The sequence below is a fragment of the Nyctereutes procyonoides genome, unplaced genomic scaffold (assembly GCF_905146905.1).
Source record: "Nyctereutes procyonoides isolate TBG_1078 unplaced genomic scaffold, NYPRO_anot_genome, whole genome shotgun sequence".
Lineage (NCBI taxonomy): Eukaryota > Metazoa > Chordata > Mammalia > Carnivora > Canidae > Nyctereutes > Nyctereutes procyonoides.
The window spans coordinates 117,329,675-117,349,458 of NW_026575125.1; the positions used below are offsets into that span (position 1 = coordinate 117,329,675).

The 19,784-nt window shown below is 35.8% G+C and overlaps 1 protein-coding gene across 4 annotated transcripts in view; it reads right to left on the minus strand.

The window, feature by feature from the left end:
* GABRA3 (gamma-aminobutyric acid type A receptor subunit alpha3) overlaps positions 1–19,784 on the minus strand; it is a 323,693-nt gene that overhangs the window by 12,049 nt on the left and 291,860 nt on the right. For all 4 annotated transcript variants that reach the window (XM_055338646.1, XM_055338645.1, XM_055338644.1 and 1 more), the window contains exon 9: positions 10,292–10,503. In XM_055338646.1, the coding sequence (XP_055194621.1) occupies positions 10,292–10,503 (212 nt within the window). The remainder of the gene's footprint in view (positions 1–10,291; positions 10,504–19,784) is intronic.

Here is a 19,784-nt window from a genome sequence, read left to right on the forward strand (position 1 = left end):
TACTAATACCATGCTATGTTTAGTTCTGCATCCCACATATATTCCAGAAATGATTGCTATTTGTTTTTGTTTCAATCAGTTCACCAATGATAGAGTACTATTGTTGTTAGGGCATTTATATCTACCATAGAACAGGGTGGGAGGACTACCAGTTTATGACCACAACTTAACCCACAGGGAATATTATTTACCCCACAGAGAAAATACCAAGAGGTGTCTCTAATTTTTGGCTGTATTTACAGGAACGCCCCACAGATTTAAAAGCCATTAATAACAATAAACTAAGCTTTTTCACGATGTGCATGGAGATTGAGTACTTTCACTAAAGTAAAATATTATTCTAGAGTATTCAAATATTCTTATAGTAAGAAAAAGGCTAAGAATTACTGTATTTCCAAGATTTAGGTAAGAATATATGACCATTTTAATGTTGGTAAATTGAACACCAATTAAAAATAGATTTATTAAAAAAAAGCAGTTCTCTTTTAAAAGATTTTTAGGGGGGGGAAGGGCAGAGGGAGGGAGAGAATCTCAAGCAGGCTCCACGCCCAGCACTAGCCCAACATGGGGCTCAATCTCATGACCCTGGGCGATCATGACCTGAGCCGAAATCAAGAGTCAGACACTTAACTAACTGAACTACCCAGGTGCCTCGAAAGGCAGTTCTAAGAATAATAATCCTTTTACATGTAGAGACTTATTTCTTCGTTTTATTTGCTCTTATCTTTAATTTTCAAAAGGTTAATCAAAGTTACATATTTTTAAAAAGAACTTAAAGGCTTACCTCAATGTACTCACCTTGTCCAGCAAGTCTTAATTATTTTTAATTCTCTTAAGTGATGTTTCTAAATTTCTAAATAATATGCTTATACTGTTATTAGTTTCACACATAACCAATCTTTTTTGATAATGACTTACCTCATTAATGCAACCCTTCCTCCATCCTTCAATACAATTATAACTTTTTAGTTCAATCAATAATCAATGATAACATCATTATAAATGACTATATAACTATATCTAGCCTCCTGCCCCAACCAAACTGGACTAGTTGCTCTCTCTGCTTGCTGCATAGCTTTCATTTTAAAGGACTTCTGTTCACTATGTCCTCTGTTGGATACTTTCTTTTCTGGATCCAATGTCCTTTTCTTGTGTTCTATTCTTTTGTTTTAGTAGAACATATCCTCCAGTATCTTCCTAAGGTAGAGTGAATGGGAAGTGACATTTCTGAGATCTTAGAGGTCTGAACACAGGACTCTAGTTTGAAAAGCATTTGTCTCTCAGATTTATGAAATTTATTACTCCACTGTCTTCCACCATCCAGTATACTTGAGAAGTCTGATGCAATTCTGTTAACCATTCCTTTGCAAAAAAAATTCTTTCTAGAATCTTTATAGACTATCACTTTATCTCTTGTTTTCTGAAATTTCATGATAATGTGCCTTTATGTGGGCCTATGAAGTCACTTTCAATCTGGATGCTTATGTATTTCTGTTTATAAAAAGGTCTTATTATTAGTTCTTTGTTAATTTCCTTCATTCCCTTTCTCTGTTCACTCACTCTGCACCTTCTGAGTTAGATTACTTCCTGGATTCATTCCTGTCTCTTACTTTTTCTTGTACATTCTCAGTATTTTTTTTTCATTTTGCCCTGCTTGTAGGGAGATTTTCCTCAGTTTATTTTCCCATCTCTCTGTTAAAATTTTTATTTTGGCACTTCTTTTTAATTTCAAGAGCTCTTCTTTATCTTCATTTCCTTTTATATTAGTATTTTATTGCTTTATGGGTATATTTACAAATATAAAGGTTAGAATTTTCTTTAATTCCCTAAATTATCTCTGTTCCTCCAAGATGAGTTTTTTTTAATTAAAAATCGTTTCTCTTTCATATTGCAAACTTCACTTTGGTAATCCTTGCCAATGTCATTTGACAACATAAAAGATGTCTGTATACTAAGTGTATCTGAGCTGAGCTTATTGACTGGTGGATGACTTAAGATCATTTGGAAGCAGGTAACTTTATGGGGTACTTCAAACTGTCAGCATGTCATGGTCTTTATTCTGGAGACACTCAGCTTCTTTAGAAACTTCTGCCGTTTTTCTGGAAAGTATACATTTGGCTGCAGATATTTCACATGTTGGGCATGCTCTGAGGTCTTGACTACTCTGTACAAAGGCTTTTAAGCAATCTCCCTAGTTGCTTTATTCTCTGTTATACCAAGCACCTCAATCCTTGAGTTTCTCTCAGATTCTATCTTACTCCAGCTTAATAGATTAGTTCTTATTTTCACTTACCACATTCATTCTTCTAAAACAATGTTTTAAAATCTCTTGTATGACTGAAATCCCTTCTCTCCTTTTCCTGGTACTTATTTATACCTATTTTATTTCTTTACTCTCATTTTAGTGGGATTGTCAGAGGAAGCAGTGATAAACACACATAGTTGATCCTCAGAAGCCCACAGTTCATCTACTTTTCAGAATGCAATTATAAGGTCGTCATTTGTCTTCATTTGTAAATTAGGTTTTGTTTTTACCTATTCCTTCTTTTCCTTTCCTTTATAATCTTTCCCCTCACATTTTACCTAATCCCTAATCATAGTACAAATCAGAAATAAATTTTGAATCATTTATATTATTTTTAAGTCCATTCTAGCTTTATAAAGCAAATAAAGTTTAATATGTTTCTTTAAAGGAGGAAAAAACTGAGTTATAATTAAGTAATAGTATTTTAATTTTCAATGCATTTCACTTTTTCTGTGGGTCAGTGGTTCTCACTTTTAGTTCCTTTACTTGTAGTGGTATAGACATAACATAGCATCTTCATATTAAAGATCCATGATTTTTGTGTTCCGTAGGGTTTTTTTCCCCTCTAAATCTCATAATCGCTTTCTTTTAGATAGCTTAAATAGATTGACCATGGAGAGGGACTAGGAAAAAAGACTGATATCACCATCTTTGCAGTATAGTTTTAGATTATTCTTTTTGTCCTTTTTTCATTTTAAGCCCTCCTTGTAATTGGAGAAACGGTCATTTTTTAACATCCATAGTCTCTTACTAATCTATTCTAGTTTTCTCTCTCTCTGCTTTCAAAACATTCCTGCATCTCTTCTGAGCTATGGGGGGAAAAAGTCCACCATGTTTTTCAAAAGACATACATGACAGTCTTTCAGATATCTGAAATTAGCAATCATAATTCCCTTGAAGTATGTGCCCCTTCTCCAGTATAGTAACCAAACTAGAACAGTATGCTTTAAACATGGCTCAGACAGTATAGAATAAAAAGAGATTATTATCTCACTTGTTCTAGGTAATTGTTAACTCAAACTCAAATCAAATTTGGCTTTTTGAAAGTTGTCTCACATGGAATGCTTACATTAAATTTGCTTTTCCCCTATATCCCAGCATCCTACTTATAATGGGCAATTATTATTAAGCTTTCCTATCAAGAACTAATGTTTTTAAATCTATGTGTAAGAATTTGTTTGATTCAGCTAATATTAATCTCTTGATTTCAGCCTGTTCTCTGAACTTGAGAAATTATTTTTGATTCATAATGCAGAAGATAATCTTCTCCAACCAACATTCATTAATGGAACTTATAAATTTGAATTATTGATAACAATTAAGAGGAAAGGATCAAATGGACCCCTGTGTATTATCACAGGGATGTCCATTCAGGTTGACACCCATCCATCAGTCAATTCTATTTGACTTCAGTTAGTTAACCAGTGACATCAGTCTAATTGTACTATCTTTTCAACTGCTGTTTCTTTTTCATGAAGTCATAATTTAAAAAACGTAGTTAGATGTTTTGATAAAGTATATGATATTCCCTGGTCTACCAGCCTAGTAAACTTTTAATATAATTTCTTAAGGTTAGTTTGGCATAATTTCTTCTTAGTGAATTCAGGCTGAGTATCAGTGATTAGTGCTAATTGCTCTTAAACATCTGCTTAATAATATATTCTAGGGACCTTTCAGTTTAATATGTCAGAGTAAGGACATCTTTGCTTCCTTCTCCTCTCTGGAACCAAGTAAAAACTGTAAGGAAAATGGGAGACAGAAACTCAAACTCTAGTTCTGATGAAATGTGAAAGCATTTTTAATCCTGATCCCAAAAAGTAAGGCTCCCAAGAGCAGTAAAATTGGATCAGGGTAAAAAAGACACTGAGCATGCCTCCTACTCTGGATTTCAGGTCAAGAATAGTCTTAAAATGTAAGTGGCATGACCTGAGTGACGAAACAAATGACTCCCATTTTGAAACAAAATAAGTTTTCAGACTGACGGTGAGAACATCCCGAAACATTGTTTGACCACCATTTCGTGTCAGAGGAGGTAGAGACTAGAAAAATTAAAGGATATAATACTACACACACACACACACACACACCTCTACACCATACATAGAGGATTTTCCTATGAGCAAGGAAAACATCTTGGTAGGTAGAAGCAGAATCAAAACTACAGTGAGGAGTACTCCCAAAATTTATATAGATAATAGTACTCAAATTAAGTAGTCTCAACTACTTCCTACTATCCTATTCACTCTCTCAGTCCCTCCCCAAAATGATACTGTCACGCATAGCAGGGCTAGTAAAGAATTCCCTTAATGCAACTCAAGTAATAACTGAAAACAAACTAATATGGTACTGATGTAAAATATGTTGCAAAAGGAAGGAAGTTACCAATAAATGGTTGTGGAACAGCATGAAAAAGCAAACATAAAACACATAAAAAATAGGTTAACGAAGACCATTTTGTGGCATGTTATTTTTCGTTACATGAATTTTATGAAGATGAAGACACACTGGTAAAAATGATCAGAGACATCGAAGACAGGCTTGAGAAAAATGAGCAAAGTGAAATGGAAAATAAGTTAAAAATTATTAGAGAAAAATAATAGATATGGAAGACAAAGCTCTATGATATGTATAATTTGTCCTCTAGGAAGAGAACAGAACACAGATAGATATGTTTTAGGAAAGCTCAAGCTTCTTCTATTTCAAAAAACAGAAATGGAAGGAAAACTTCCAAATTCATCCTATGAGGCCAACATTACCCTGATTCCAAAACCAGACAAAGACTCCCCTAAAAAATAGAACTACAGGTCAATATCTTATGAACACGAATGTAAAAATTCTCAATAAAATACTAGCAAGTCAAATCCAACAGTATATTAAAGGAATCATTCATCATGACCAAGTGGGATTTATTCTGTTGCTACAAGGGTGGTTTAATATTTGCAAATCAATCATTGTGATACAACACATTAATAAAGGATAAGAACCATATATTCCTTTCAATAGATGCAGAAAAAGCATTTAACAAAGTAAAATATTCATTCATGATAAAAACCCTAACAAAGTAGGGATAGAGGGAACATACTTCATCATTAATAAAGGCCATATATGAAAAATCCACAGTTAATATCATCCTCAATGGGGGAAAACTGAGAGCTTTTCCTCTATGGTCAGGAACAAGACAGGGATGTCCACTCTCACCACTACCACTGTTATTTAAATAGGGAAGTCCTAGCTGCAGCATTCAGACAAGAAATACAAGGCATTCAAATCAGCAAGGAAGAAGTCAAACTTTCACTACTTGCAGATGGCATGGTACTCTATATAGAAAACCCAAAGACTCCACCAAAAAAAAAAATCACTAGAACTAATATACAAATTCAGTAAAGATGTAGGATACAAAATCAATATAGAGAAATCTGTTGAATTTCTATATACCACCAATGAAGCAGCAGAAGGAAATCTAAGAATTGATCCCATTTACAATTGTACCCCAAACCATAAGATACCTGAGAATAAGCCTAACCAAAGAGATAAAAGATCTGTATTTTAAGAACTATAAAACACTGATGAAAAAAATTGAAGATGACACAAAGAAATGGAAAAACACTATATGCTCATGGATTGGAAGAATAAACAGTACTAAAAGGTCTATACCACCCAAAGCAATCTACACATTTCATGCCGTCCCTATCAAAATACCAACAGTATTTTTCACAGCGTTAGAACAAACCATAGTAAAATTTGTATAGAACCACAAAAAACCTTGAATAGTCAAAGCAATCTTGAAGAAGAAAAGCAAATCTAGAGGCATCACAATTCTGGATTTCAAGTTATATTACAAAGCTGTAGTAATCAAGACAGTATGCTCCTGGCACAAACACAGACACATTGATCAGTGGAAAAGAATAGAAAACCCAGAAATGAGCCCACAACTATATGGTCAGCTAATCTTTGGCAAACTAGGAAAGAATATCCAGTGTAAAAAAGATAATCTCTTCAACAAATGGTGTTGAGAAAATTGGACAACATGCAAAGTAATGAAACTGGACCACTTTCTTAAACCATACACAAAAATAAATTCAAAATGGATCAAAGACCTAAATGTGAGACAGAAAATCATCAAATTCCTAGAGGAGAACACAGGTAGCAACCTCTTTTTTTTTTGGTAGCAACCTCTTTGATGTAGCCAGAGCAACTTCTTACTAAGTATGTCTCCCAAAGCCAGGAAACAAAAGCAAAAATGAATTATTGGGGCTTCATCAAAATAGCTTCTGCAAAGCAAAGGAAACAACACAACTAAACGGCAGCCTATAGAATTGGAAAATATATATGTAAATGACATATCTGATAAAGGGTTAGTATCTAAAATGTATGAAGAACTTATAAAACTCAATATCCCAAAACCAAATAATCCAGTTAAAAAATGGGCAAACGACATGAAAAGACATTTTCCCAAAGACCTCAGATGGCCAACAGACATATGAAAAGATGCTCAACATCGCTCACCATCAAGGAAATACAAACCAAAACCACAATGAGATAGCACCTCACACCAGTCAGATTGGGTAAAATTAACAACTCAGGAAACAACAGGTGTTGGTGGAGATGCGGAGAGAGAGGAACCCTCTTGCACTGTTGGTGGGAATGCAAAATGATGCAGCCACTCTGGAAAACAGTATGGAGTTGCCTCAAAAAGTTAAAAATAGGGATCCCTGGGCGGCGCAATGGTTTGGCGCCTGCCTTTGGCCCAGGGCGCGATCCTGGAGACCTGGGATCGAATTCCACGTCAGGCTCCCGGTGCATGGAGCCTGCTTCTCCCTCTGCCTATGTCTCTGCCTCTCTCTCTTTCTCTCTCTGTGACTATCATAAATAAATAAAAACTACCCCATGATCTACCAATTGTACTACTAGGTATCAATGCAAAGGATCAAAAAATATTGATTGTAAGGGAAACATGCACCCCAATGTTTGTAGCAGTAATGTCCACAATAGCCAAATTATGGAAAGTGCCCAAATGTCCATCAACTTATGAATTAAGAAGTTGTGTGAGATATATATACCTCACAACTTTCATTATATATAAAGGAATATTACTGAGGATAAAAAATAACAAAATCTTGACATTTGCAATGATGTAGATGGAGCTGCAGAGTATTATGTTAAACAAAATAAGTCAATCAGAGAAAGACAATTATAACATGGTTTCTCTCATATGTGGAATTTGAGAAATAAAACAGGATCATAGGGGAAGGGAGGGAAAAATAAAATAAGATGAAATCATAGAGGAAGACAAACCATAAGAGACTCTTAACTATAGGAATCAAACTAAGGGTTGTAGAAGGAAGGAGGGTGGGAAGACGGGATAACTGGGTGATGGGCATTAAGGAGGGCATGTGATATAATGAGCACTGTTATATGCAATTGATGAATAACTGAACTCTGCATTAGAAACTAATACAGTATATGTTAACTAATTGAATTTGAGTTTTTAAAAAGTTGTATATATGTATTTGTACATATAGACACACATACATACAATGGAATATTACTCAGCCATAAAAAAGAACAAAATCTTGACATTTGCAATGACATTGATGGAGTTGGAGAGTATAATGCTAAGTGAAATAAATTGGTCCGAGAAAGACAAATATCATTATTTCACTCATATGATGAATGTAAGAAACAAAACAAATGAACACAGAGTGAGAAAGAGAGGCAAACTATAAAAAAAAAAACTTCTTAACTACAGAGAGCAAACTGATGGTTACAGGAGGGGAGGTGGGTAGGGGGGTGGATTAAATGGATTAAGGAAGGCAGTTGTTTTGATGAGCACTGGGTGTTGTATGTAAGTGATAAATTACTAAGTTGGACATCTGAAACTAATATTAACACTGTAGTTAACTAATTGGAATTTAAAATAAAAACTTGAAAAAAAACCCACATGCTCTCCTATGAAAAATTTCATACAGATAGACCAAAATATATCCTTGTAAAGTAACTGGAATTTGTAATAAGATACATATGTATGGGCTTCTAGGCCATAAAATCAAATCCTCTATTCTGTAAGAGATTTTCAGTTTGGCTTTTAAATTTCTTCATAACCAGGGTGCCTCGGTGGCTCAGTTGGTTAGGCATCCAACTTTTGCTCTGGTTATAATCTCAGGGTTCTGATATTGATCCCCACATTGGGCTCCACGCTCAGTGGGGAGCCTGCTTCTCCCTCCACTTTCTGCCCTCTCCCTCTTGCTCTTTCTCTCTCTCTCAAATAAATACATAAACTCTTCTTTAAAAATTCTTCAGAACAACAGTGATAGAATTGAGCATAGCAATCAGTGTCTACATGGACATCAAAGAGAGAATGGGACCCATGAATTTACAACAGCCCAACTACAGTTCAAGTATAAACACAATTGACAGATAATTTAATACATGCAAGATAGTAGGAAATATAGTTCTCATGAGCTTTAAAAAGGAAAAAAAATTCTAGAAGATAGCCTTGAGGTAACTAAGCAATGAATGGAAAAATGGGCTATCTTCTTAAAACAGTCCTTTTATCCATTTAAATGTAGAACTATGACTAAACAAATATAGGAATTATGGATGCACTAAAGCATGTAAATGTTATAAGCCTCAACAATGCAGAAATAGTTTGACAATGCATTGACAGCATTATAACAAACAAAAATTAGGAAATGACAAGAACAGAGAAGGTGAGAGATAAGTATACTATTTTCCTTGTCTTGTAGCGTGTGAGGGGTCAATAGACGTTCATAGATGACAAATCAAGTATTGGATCAAAATATTTTAAGGATACAAAGGAAACAACTACACTAAGTATAATAATAAAACCAACCCAAATTTCCTATGATAGAGTAGATATAGTTAGTAGAAATAAGCTTATTTCTTCATAATTTATAGCAAGGACTTAATAAATTCTATCTATATAGTGAAAATCTATTCTAAAATTTTGCCAACTCACCAGTCTGTATTCTATGAAATATATCTTTTCCTCCAGTTTGAAAAATCTTCATTATCTTTTCTCTTCTCCATGATTCTTCATAGTACTGGAATGGTTCTGGGACCACATCTGCCAGTTCTTTTTAGCCTCTTTGGATAGTCTTCATCTAGATCTAGAGATCTGAACTCTTTTAAAGCAGCCAAGGACAATAATCTTGATTTCACAGTATTTGTTTTATTCCTACCAACTCTAGTTGGTTTATTGGGTTTTTAATCCCCCTCCTTCCCATTTCTCCACCAATCCAACTAACATTTATTCAGCTTTTACTATGAATCAGGTGTTGTGCAAGAATACTGGCTAGTTAGAAAGATGATGCAGACAAGCCCCTGCCCTCAAGATGTTCAGTCTAATGAGTAAGCGGATAAACAACTCTAATACAAATACAGAATTTTAATAGTAGGAGCACCCTCTCCGTACTGAAAGAAAAGCTAAAACTATTTGGATGATTCTTGGAAAGATTCTATGGAGAAACTAGCTTTTAATCTGTGTCTTGAAGAATGAGTAGGGAAAAAAAAAGAGTAGATCTTCACTAGGCAGGAAAAAATAAAAGAATATTCTGGGTACAGCATAAATAAATAAGCATAGACCCAGAAGGAATAATGGTCACTTTAGTTTGATTGTAGTGGGAATACACTGAAAAGTGAAGGGCAGAGTTAGCCCTAGAGATTGTATTTATAGAGCCACTCAGAAAAGTACACAATGTGTTCCCCTTGATTCTAGCAGTATTGTACTCAGGGTCGGTCCCTCATCACAAGACATCAACCTTCTATGATACCTACCCTCTTTTCTTTGACCCCAGCAAACACTCCACATTGCCAAGAAGCACTCCAGTTGAGAATTGGATTGATGACCCCAGTGAATAGCACACAGCCTTGGCCAGTTCCCACAGGCTGCAGGCTGCCCACTCCTGGTTCCAATACAGTTCTCTCAGGGAGTGCTTCCCAGCCCCCACCCTCACTGTATCTCACCTTCATCTCCAGGGCCTCTGGCACCTTCTTGCCTTCCCAAGCCCAACTCCGCTTGGTGAAGTAGTTAACAGTGGCAAATTCAATCAGCGCAGAAAATACAAAGGCATAACAGACGGCTATGAACCAATCCATGGCCGTCGCGTATGCCACTTTAGGTAAGGAGTTTCTGGCACTGATACTCAAAGTGGTCATGGTGAGAACAGTGGTGACACCTGGGGAGAGAAAAGATGAGAACCAGTTGCCACTGGGAGACATTTAGAGCATACGTGATGAGATCACCAACTTCTTACTTACAAGGAGGAGCTATACCCCATTCAAAATGGCCCCTTTAAAGTAAAACACAGGGAATGTTAACATGGGATGGTTCTACCTAGTAATTACTCCATCCCAGTTATCACAGAAATAGGAATCTCCAGTAAAACACTTCTAAAAGTTGTCCTCTAGCCTCTGCTTAACATTTCTACTGAAGAACAAGTAATCTGTTTCATGGGAAGAGCACTTTTTAAGCAGAAAACCTTGCCTGCTGAGCTGAAACCTGCCTTCTTTAAGTCCTAGCCCACTGACTGATTTCAGAGTTCTTTCTGTGGCAACACAGGAAAGAGAAGCCTGCTCCCTCCTTTCCAGGACAGGCCTTCAGAGAGTTGGAGAGGGTGGTCATGATTCTTCATGAGTCTGTTAATCTCCATAATGGACATGGCCACTTCCTTCTCTTGTTTCTCTTCCTTCCTCATAATGGTAGTTCTCCTCTGAACTACCCAGAATATGAGCCCAAGACTCAAGATTTTCACTTCCCTTACTGTGAACACTATTCTCCTAATACTGCAACAACCATTGTAGAAAATGGTACTTTAGCTGCATCGCAGTCTAGGTCCTTTTGAGCTTTGTGGACAACCAAAGCTACTCCAAAACCTATTTCTTGTGAGTTTTTGTCAAATCAGAGCTTGCTTTTAGATCTATTGATTCTTCTTCTTGGTGGTGTTATTAAACTAAATTTAAGACTTCTCTTTATTCACTTTCAAATTCTATTAAAATTATTTTTCTAATCTGTTTGTATTTTAGATTTACATATGAGCTATATAGTATTGTGGCTAACAACATGAGCTTTACAGTCGGATTGAAAATAGGCTGAGAAGCACCTGGATGGCTCAGTGGTTGAGCGTCTGCCTTTGGCTCAGGTTGTGATCCCAGGGTCGTGGGATCAAGTCCCACATCACTGCCTCTCCCTTTGCCTATGTCTCTGCCTCTCTCTGTGTGTCTCTCATGAATGAATAAATAAATAACTATCTTTAAAAAAAAGAAAGAAGATAGGCTGAAATTCTGGTAATTCCACTTACTACCTTGAACAAGATAATGTATCCCACTAAGCCTGTTTTATTATGTGTAAAATGTGTGATTATACCAGACTCAGAAATTTGTTGGGGGATCCAATGAGATGATGTTTATGAAGCCCATAGCATAATATATGGCACAGAGTAAACACTCAAGAAATAGTAGCTTCTACAATTAACATTGCTCCTGTTTTTACTGTTAACAATATCATAATTATATAATTATATTATAAACACATTATAAATAATAACATTATAATAATTATTTTATTATTGCTAGCAGTAGTATTCTAGCCTCCAATATCTACACTAGAAATTGTAAGTCTTGAGCTCTGCCACTTACTTGCTTCGTATCTTGGGCAATTTACTTGATCTCTCTGTGCCTCCATTCTCCTCATCTATCAATATTTCCTACAGTCTCTATACCTTAGGATATTGACAAGGCAATTGTACCCAAAGCAATCCAGAATTGAGGAAGGAGGAGTAATCAGATCCTCTTTCTGAGTGTTGGCATGCTCAAGAGGATGGGGAATGTGAGTCTGGGTTAAGTAGAGCATGGAAGGAGTCCTAATGAGGTGAGATATATTACATAGAAAGGCAAGTAGAGTGGCAGAGTTAAGATGTTGGAGTATTAGGGTGACCATGAACTTGCCTTGTCCTTCAAATACAACTAGACCAACATTAACTATTTTGAACAATGAGGAAGATGATCTGAGGATTAAGGAAACAATCTTCACAGTTGGAGGGAGACAATCTGGCAGATGCAAGGCTTATTTTGACAAACAAATCAAAGCACACCTACTTAAAGGTCCAAACACTCCCAACTACAAGGAAGCAGGAAGAACCAGTGGGAAAGAGCAGCCAAAACACTAGAGCAGAACATACATAGGATACACCAGAAACACTTTGGGAAGTTTTTGTTGTTGCTGTTGTTGTTATTGCTGTTTTTTGCTGGTTTCTTTTCTTTTTTTTCCTTTCCTCCTTTCTTTTCTGGACACAATGACTAGACAGAGAAATTCACTCCAAAAGAAAGAACAAGAGGTAATACTCACTGCCAGGAATTTATCTGAATTGCTAGATATAAGTAAAATGTCTGGACTAGAATATAAAATAGTGGTTATAAAGATACTAGCTGGGCTTGGAAAAGGCATAGAAGACACTAGAGAATCCCTTACTATAGAAATAAAAGAACTAAAATCTAATCAGATTGAAATTAAAAATGCTATTACTGAGATGCAGTCACAAATGGAGGCTTTAACAGCAAGGATAAATGAGACAGAAGAGAGAGTCAGCATATAAAAGACAAACTGATGGAAAATAAGGAAGCTGAAAAGAAGAGGAAAAGAAACTATTAGATCATGAAGGGAGACAGAGAGAGCCCAGTGCTTCCATAAAGAGAAGTAATATCCATATTATAGGAGTCCTAGAAGATCAGGAGCGGAGAAAGGAGCAGAAGGCTTATCTAAACAAATTATAGCTGAGAACTTCCCTAATCTGGGGAAAGAAATAGGTATTCAAATTCAGGAGGCATAGAGAACCCCCCTCAAAATCAATAAAAATAGGTCAACACCTCGCCATATAATAGTGAAACTTGCACATTTCAAAGAATAAGAGAAAATTCTAAAAGCAAAAGCAGCTTGGGACAAGAGGTCCTTAACCTACAAGGATAGACACATAAGGCTGACAGCAGACCTGTCCATAGAGACCTGGAAGGCCAGAAAGGACTGACATGATATATTCAACATGCTAAATGGAAAAATATGCAGCCAAGAATAGTGTATCCATCAAGGCTGTCATTCAGAAAAGGAGAGATAAAGAGTTTCTAGGACAAAAACTAAAGGATTTCGTGACACTAAACCAGCCCTGCAAGATATATTAAAGGGGATCCTCTCAGTGAAGAGAGAGCCCAAAAGTAATAAAGACCAGAAAGGAACAATCTACAGGAACAGCGATTTTACAGGTAATAAAATGGCACTAATTCATATCTTTCAATAATTACTCTGAATTTAAGTGAACTAAATGTGCCACTCAAATGACATAGGGTATCAAAATTGATAAAGAAAAGAAGACCCATTGATATGCTACTTATAAGAGATTCATTTTAGACCCAAAGACACCTCCAGATTGAAAGTGAGGGGGTGGAGAACCATTTATCATGCAAATGGACATCAAAAGAAAGATGGAGTAGCCATCCTTATATCAGACAAACTAGATTTTAAACCAAAGATTGTAAGAAGAGATGAAGGACACTATAACATACTAAAAGGGTCTATCCAACAAGAAGATCTAACAGTTGTATGTATTTATGTCCCTAACATGGGAGCAGCCAAATCTATAAACCAATTAACAACAATTTAAAGAAACACATTGATATTAATAATAGTAGGGGACTTTAGTACCCTACTGACATCAATAGATCATCTAAACAGAAGGCCAACAAGGAAAGAAGGGCTGTGAATAACACACTGGACCAGATGGACTTCATAGATACATTCAGAGCATTTCATTCCAAAGCAGCAAAATACATATTCTTCTCAAGTGCACATAAAACATTCTCCAGAATAGATCACATACTGGGTCACAAATCAGGTCTTGAGCAGTACAAAAAAGATTGAGATTATTCCATTCATATTTTCAGACTATAGTGCTTTAAAACTTGAAGTCAACTACATGAAAAAATTTGGAATGACCACAAATACATGGAGATTAAAGAACATCCTACAAAAGAATGAATGGGCCAACCAGGAAATTAAAGAAGAGTTAAAAATACATGGAAGTGGGGCACCTGGGTGGCTCAGTGGTTGAGTGTCTACCTTTGGCTTGGGTCATGATCCCAGGGTCCTGGGATTGAGTCCCACATCAGGCCCTCATAGGGAGCCTGCTTCCCTCTCTATGTCTCTGCCTCTCTGTCTCTTATGAATAAATAAATAAAATCTTTAAAAATAAACAAACAAACATGGAAGCGAAACAAAATGAAAACATAGAATTCAGAACCTTTGGGATACAACAAAGATGGTTCTAAGAGGCAAGTACATAGCAATAAGGCCCTTCTCAAGAAACAAGAAAGGTCTCAAATACAAACCTAACCTTACAACTATGGGAGCTGGAAAGAGAACAATTAATAAAATGTAAACCCAGTAGGAGAAGAGAAATAATAGAGTAGAGCAGAAAACAATGATAGAGAAATTAAAAATAACAGATCAGCTTGTTCTTTGAAAGAATTAATAAGATCAATACACCCCTAGACAGACTTACTGAAAAGAAAAAAGGAAGGACCCAAATAAAACAGCAACTTCTTGCTAGACACATCTCTAAAAGCAAGAGAAACAGAAGCAAAAATTAACTATTAGGACTTCATCAGGATAATAAGCTTTTGCACAGCAAAGGAAACAATCAACAAAACTAATAGATAATCTACAGAATGGGAGAAAATATTTGCAATGACATATTAAAGGGCTAGTATCCAAAATCTATAAAGAACTCATCAAACTCAGCATTCAAAAAACAAAACAAAACAAAATCTGGTCAAGAAATGGGCAGAAGACATGAACAGACATTTTTCCAAAGAAGACATACAAATGGCCAACAGACATGTAAAAAATGCTTAGTATCACTGAGCATCAGGCAAATACAAATCAAGCCACACTCAGTTCCCCTCCTCTCCTTTATAATCCTTCTCCGATTGACTTATTTCACTCACCATACTGAGTGGGAAAAATTAGAGAGGGAGACAAACCACGAGAGACTCCTAACTCTGGGAAACAAACAAAGGGTTGTGGGAGGGGAGGTGGGTAGGGAAATGGGGTAACTGGGGGATGGGCAATGACGAGGGCACTTGATGGGATGAGCACTGGGTGTTATACTCTAGGTTGGCAAATTGGATTTAAATTTTAAAAATGTAAAATAAATAAATTAATTAAAAGCAAACAAACAAATCAAAACCACAATAAGATACCACCTCACACTGGTCAAAATGGCTAAAATTAACAACTCAGGAAACAACAGATGTTGGCGAGGATGCAGAGAAAGGGAACCCTCTTCCACTGTTGGTGGGAATGCAAACTGGTGCAGCCACTCTGGAAAGCAGTATGGAGGTTCCTCAAAAAGTAAAAAATAGAACTACCCTATGACCCAGCAATTTCACTACTAGGTATTTATCCAAAGGATACAAATGTAGTGATTTGAAGGGGCACATGCACCCTATTGTTTATAGCAGCCATGTCCACAATAGCCAAACTAAGGAAAGAGCCCAGATGTCTGTAGACAGATGAATGGGTAAAGAAGAAGTGGTATGTTTGTTCAATGGAATATTACTCAGCCACAAAAACTAACAAAATCTTGACATTTGTAATGACGTGGAGGGAACTAGGGGGTATAATGCTAAGCGAGATAAGTCAATCTGAGAAAGACAAATACCATATGATTTCCCTCATATGTGAAATTTAAGAAACAAAACAGATGAACATAGGGGAACGGAAGGGAAAATACAGTAAGAGGAAAACAGAGAGGGAGGCAAACCAGAAGAGATTCTGAACTATAGGAAGCAAACTGAGGTGGGTGGGAAGATGGGCATTGAGGAGGGGAGTTCATGTAATGATCACTGGATGTTGTATGCAACTGATGAATCACTGAATTTTACCTCTGAAACTAATAATACAGTATTTTAATTAAATTGAATTTAAGTAAAAAGTTGAAAAAATTGAAAAGCAAGGAGAAAAGGCCTATTAAGTCTGCCAAGAGAGTCAGCTGTGTGTGCTATAGCTTCTTGGTTTTCTTTCATATCTTGTTACCTCCAGTACTTTACTTACTCATTTACTATGTAAATGACAATTCATACTGGAAATGATAGTATGATTTCAACAGAGGACTCCAAATTATTGCCTTTGTACAAACAAAGTAGTTATCAAGACTGATTAGCAAATCAAATTTTAAGCCCTGTCAGGAATTAGCCACATAACTAGGACTTATTAACAAACTATCTGAATTGTAGCCTGTAAGTTCCAGAACTTAACCCAAGGCTCAGTAATCCTCTGACCACACTGGGCAAGGAGTGATTCATGGGAGAAACAAGCTACCTCATTTATGGTTATTAACAAATGCAATTGTCTACCTTGGCACAGTAATAGCAGTGTGTCACTGGATGAATGGGGAGAACTATACTGCAATATAAATGTTTCTATACCATATCTCAGTAGAAGTTTTTAGAATTCTAGCCTCTAGAGCTTAATTAGAATAATTATCTTGTGAAGAGCTCTAAGCTCTTAGCTAGTCAGCTGGTAGGACCCTCAATCAAGCATTTACACTTTACAGATGGAAATGAGGTTTGGCATTGTAAGAGATCCAGTCCTACCACCCAGTGCTTCTTTTTCAAGACTTCTAGAATTTTATGACTGCTCCAACTGCATTTATTTTGAGAACTTCTAAAAGCTAGGACACTTCTTTGATAACACATGTCTGTCTATACTACTAAAGCAGGAGTTGCTTAAGAATAGGGATCATGAGTAATCTATCTCTATCCCCTCAACCCTGAATAGAATACCTGGCACAGAGTAAGTGCATAGTACATGTGTGATGTGATGACTGAAATTGCTCCACCCAGCCTGCAACCCGTGTGGCACTGCAATACATGTGTTCCCATCAGAGTGAATAATGTACTACTTTTCTTAGAGTAACTATATTGTTATTATTATATTAGTTCTTATTCTCTTCTTTCCTCCCAACATTAACAAGTTGTCTATTCTGTGCCATACAGAGTTAGGTCCTAGGGACACAAAAACCAAAACATTTCAGACCACAACATTCAAAATGAGTGCTTACTTTCACCAGGAGACAATTAGAGTTAATCATACATCATGTACCTGCTGAACTCAGACACCACCACAAAGGCAAAGCTTTTTTTTGGGGGGGGGGCAAAGCTTTTTGTTAATTCACGTCACTCAGGCTTAATCCTGTTCCAGAAAGTACATTACTGAGTATGACCCAGTCACTCATTTCTTCTTTACAACCCCTTTCTCCCAAACTCTTCTAACTCTCCAACTCTGCTATTCTATGACCAGCAGATTCACTTATATTCCCAACTTCTTCAAAAGCACAACCTCTTTTGATCTTAACTAAAACTTGACCCTCATATTGAATGTACTAGTTTCAGTTCTCAAAACATGGTTGATCCTTCAGAATCAAGAACTCAAAATATAGAGGTATGTATTTTCCTTGATCTCTAGTATTCCTTAGGCCATTACACTATCATACTCTATGGTAATCTGTGCTGTGAGATTTCTATTTCTACCATGACCATTTCTACTATTACCCCCTCTTCATCCTTTCTCATAGATATTGTCTATAGAATACTTTCATCAACCTAAAGGCTACTTTGTTACCATTCTATCCCCTCCTTGGCCCCAGGTAACCACTTCTCTGCTTTTTTTCCAGTATGGTTAGATTTTTTCCCCCTAGAGTTTCATACATATCATACAGTATGTACTCATTTGTGTATGGCTTTCCTCACTCAGCATAGTATTCTTTAGGTTCATTCATGTTGTTGCATCTATCTGTAGTTCATTCCTATTAATTTCAGAGTGCCATTCCACTGCACTGATATAATTTGTTTACCCATTCAGCTATTAATAGACATTTGGACTGTTTCCAGTATTCAACTATTATGAATAAAGCTGCTGGGAAGATTTACATATAAGTCTTTGTGTGAGCATGTTTTCATTTTTCTTAGTAAACACTTAGGGATGGGACTACAAGATTATATTGTAAGTATATGTGTAACTATAGGAGATTGCCAAACAGTTTTCTAAAGTGCTCATATCATTTAACATTTCCATTGGATGTATGAGTTTCAGTCAGCATAGACTTTTGACTTATGCAAATTAAATATTAATTGGTACCTTTATATACATAAACCCTGACAATGAAAGTCCTTAGAGCATTTTATCTCTATCTCAACTTAAATATGCTACATTATGGTCTAGTCTTTTATTCAAAATATATTGTATGCCCACTTATTATTTTATACATTCAATAGTCATTTAGCATTCCCCATATATTTATTAATTTTACTTTTTAAATGCATGTTAAACCTTCCTTCTGGGATAATTTTCCTTTTGCTTGAAGAACTCCCTTTAATGATGGTTTGATGATAATAAATTTTTAGTTTTATTTTTTTGTTTGAAAGGGTTATTATTTTGTTGAAGTCAGGATAGTCTATTTATTATTACTTTAAAGGCAATGCACTTTTTCCTAGGCTACTTTAAAGATTTTTCTCTTTGTTTCCAAAAGTTTCACCATAATGTGTCTCTTGTCTTTTAATTTATCCTACTTGGGTTCATAAAGCCTTTTTGTACTTGTTCCGTTTATGTCCTTTATCAGGCTTAGATAGGATTCAGCCATTATTTCTTCAAAACTTGCTTTTATACCATTCTCTCACTTTTCTTCTAGAATTCTAATTACTTCTGTGTTATACCTTTTCAATAAATTATATATTGTTTCTCTTCTGCATTTATACATTTTTGTCTTTCTGAGTCTTATTTTTAACTATTTTCTTTCAGTTCATGGGTTTTCCCTTCAACTGTATGTAAACCACTGAGTTTTTATCTATATTTTCAAGTTTTAGAATTTCCAGTGTGCTTACTCTCTCAAGTGTTTTCTCTACACAACACACTGTCTACATGATAGAATTATCATGTTAGTTCCACCTACTTAAACGTGTTTATCACAGCTATTTGAAAGTTTGATAACTCAAATATCTGGAGTTATAGTAGATTAGTATTTTTAATTGGGTTATAAATTATATGTAACAAAGTAAAAATAGTGTGGTTGTGCATTTCAAATTGGGCAAATGTACACAGTTGTATAACTACTACCCCAATGAAGATATAGAATGTTCTACCAAACCAATAAGTTCCCTTATACCCATTTTCAGTCAATCTACCACTCCAGAGGAAAGCACTGCTTTGGTTTTTAACATTGTAGCTTAGTTTCGCCTGTCTTGGAATTTTCTATAAATGAAATCATATATGCTATTTTGTGTCTGGCTTCTTAGTTTGACATAATTTTTGATATTAACTTATACTGTTTTGTGAATCAATAGTTGTCAATACGCCGTATGAATATGCCACAATATAAACACCCATTCAGGGCAGCCGGGTGGCCCACAGTTT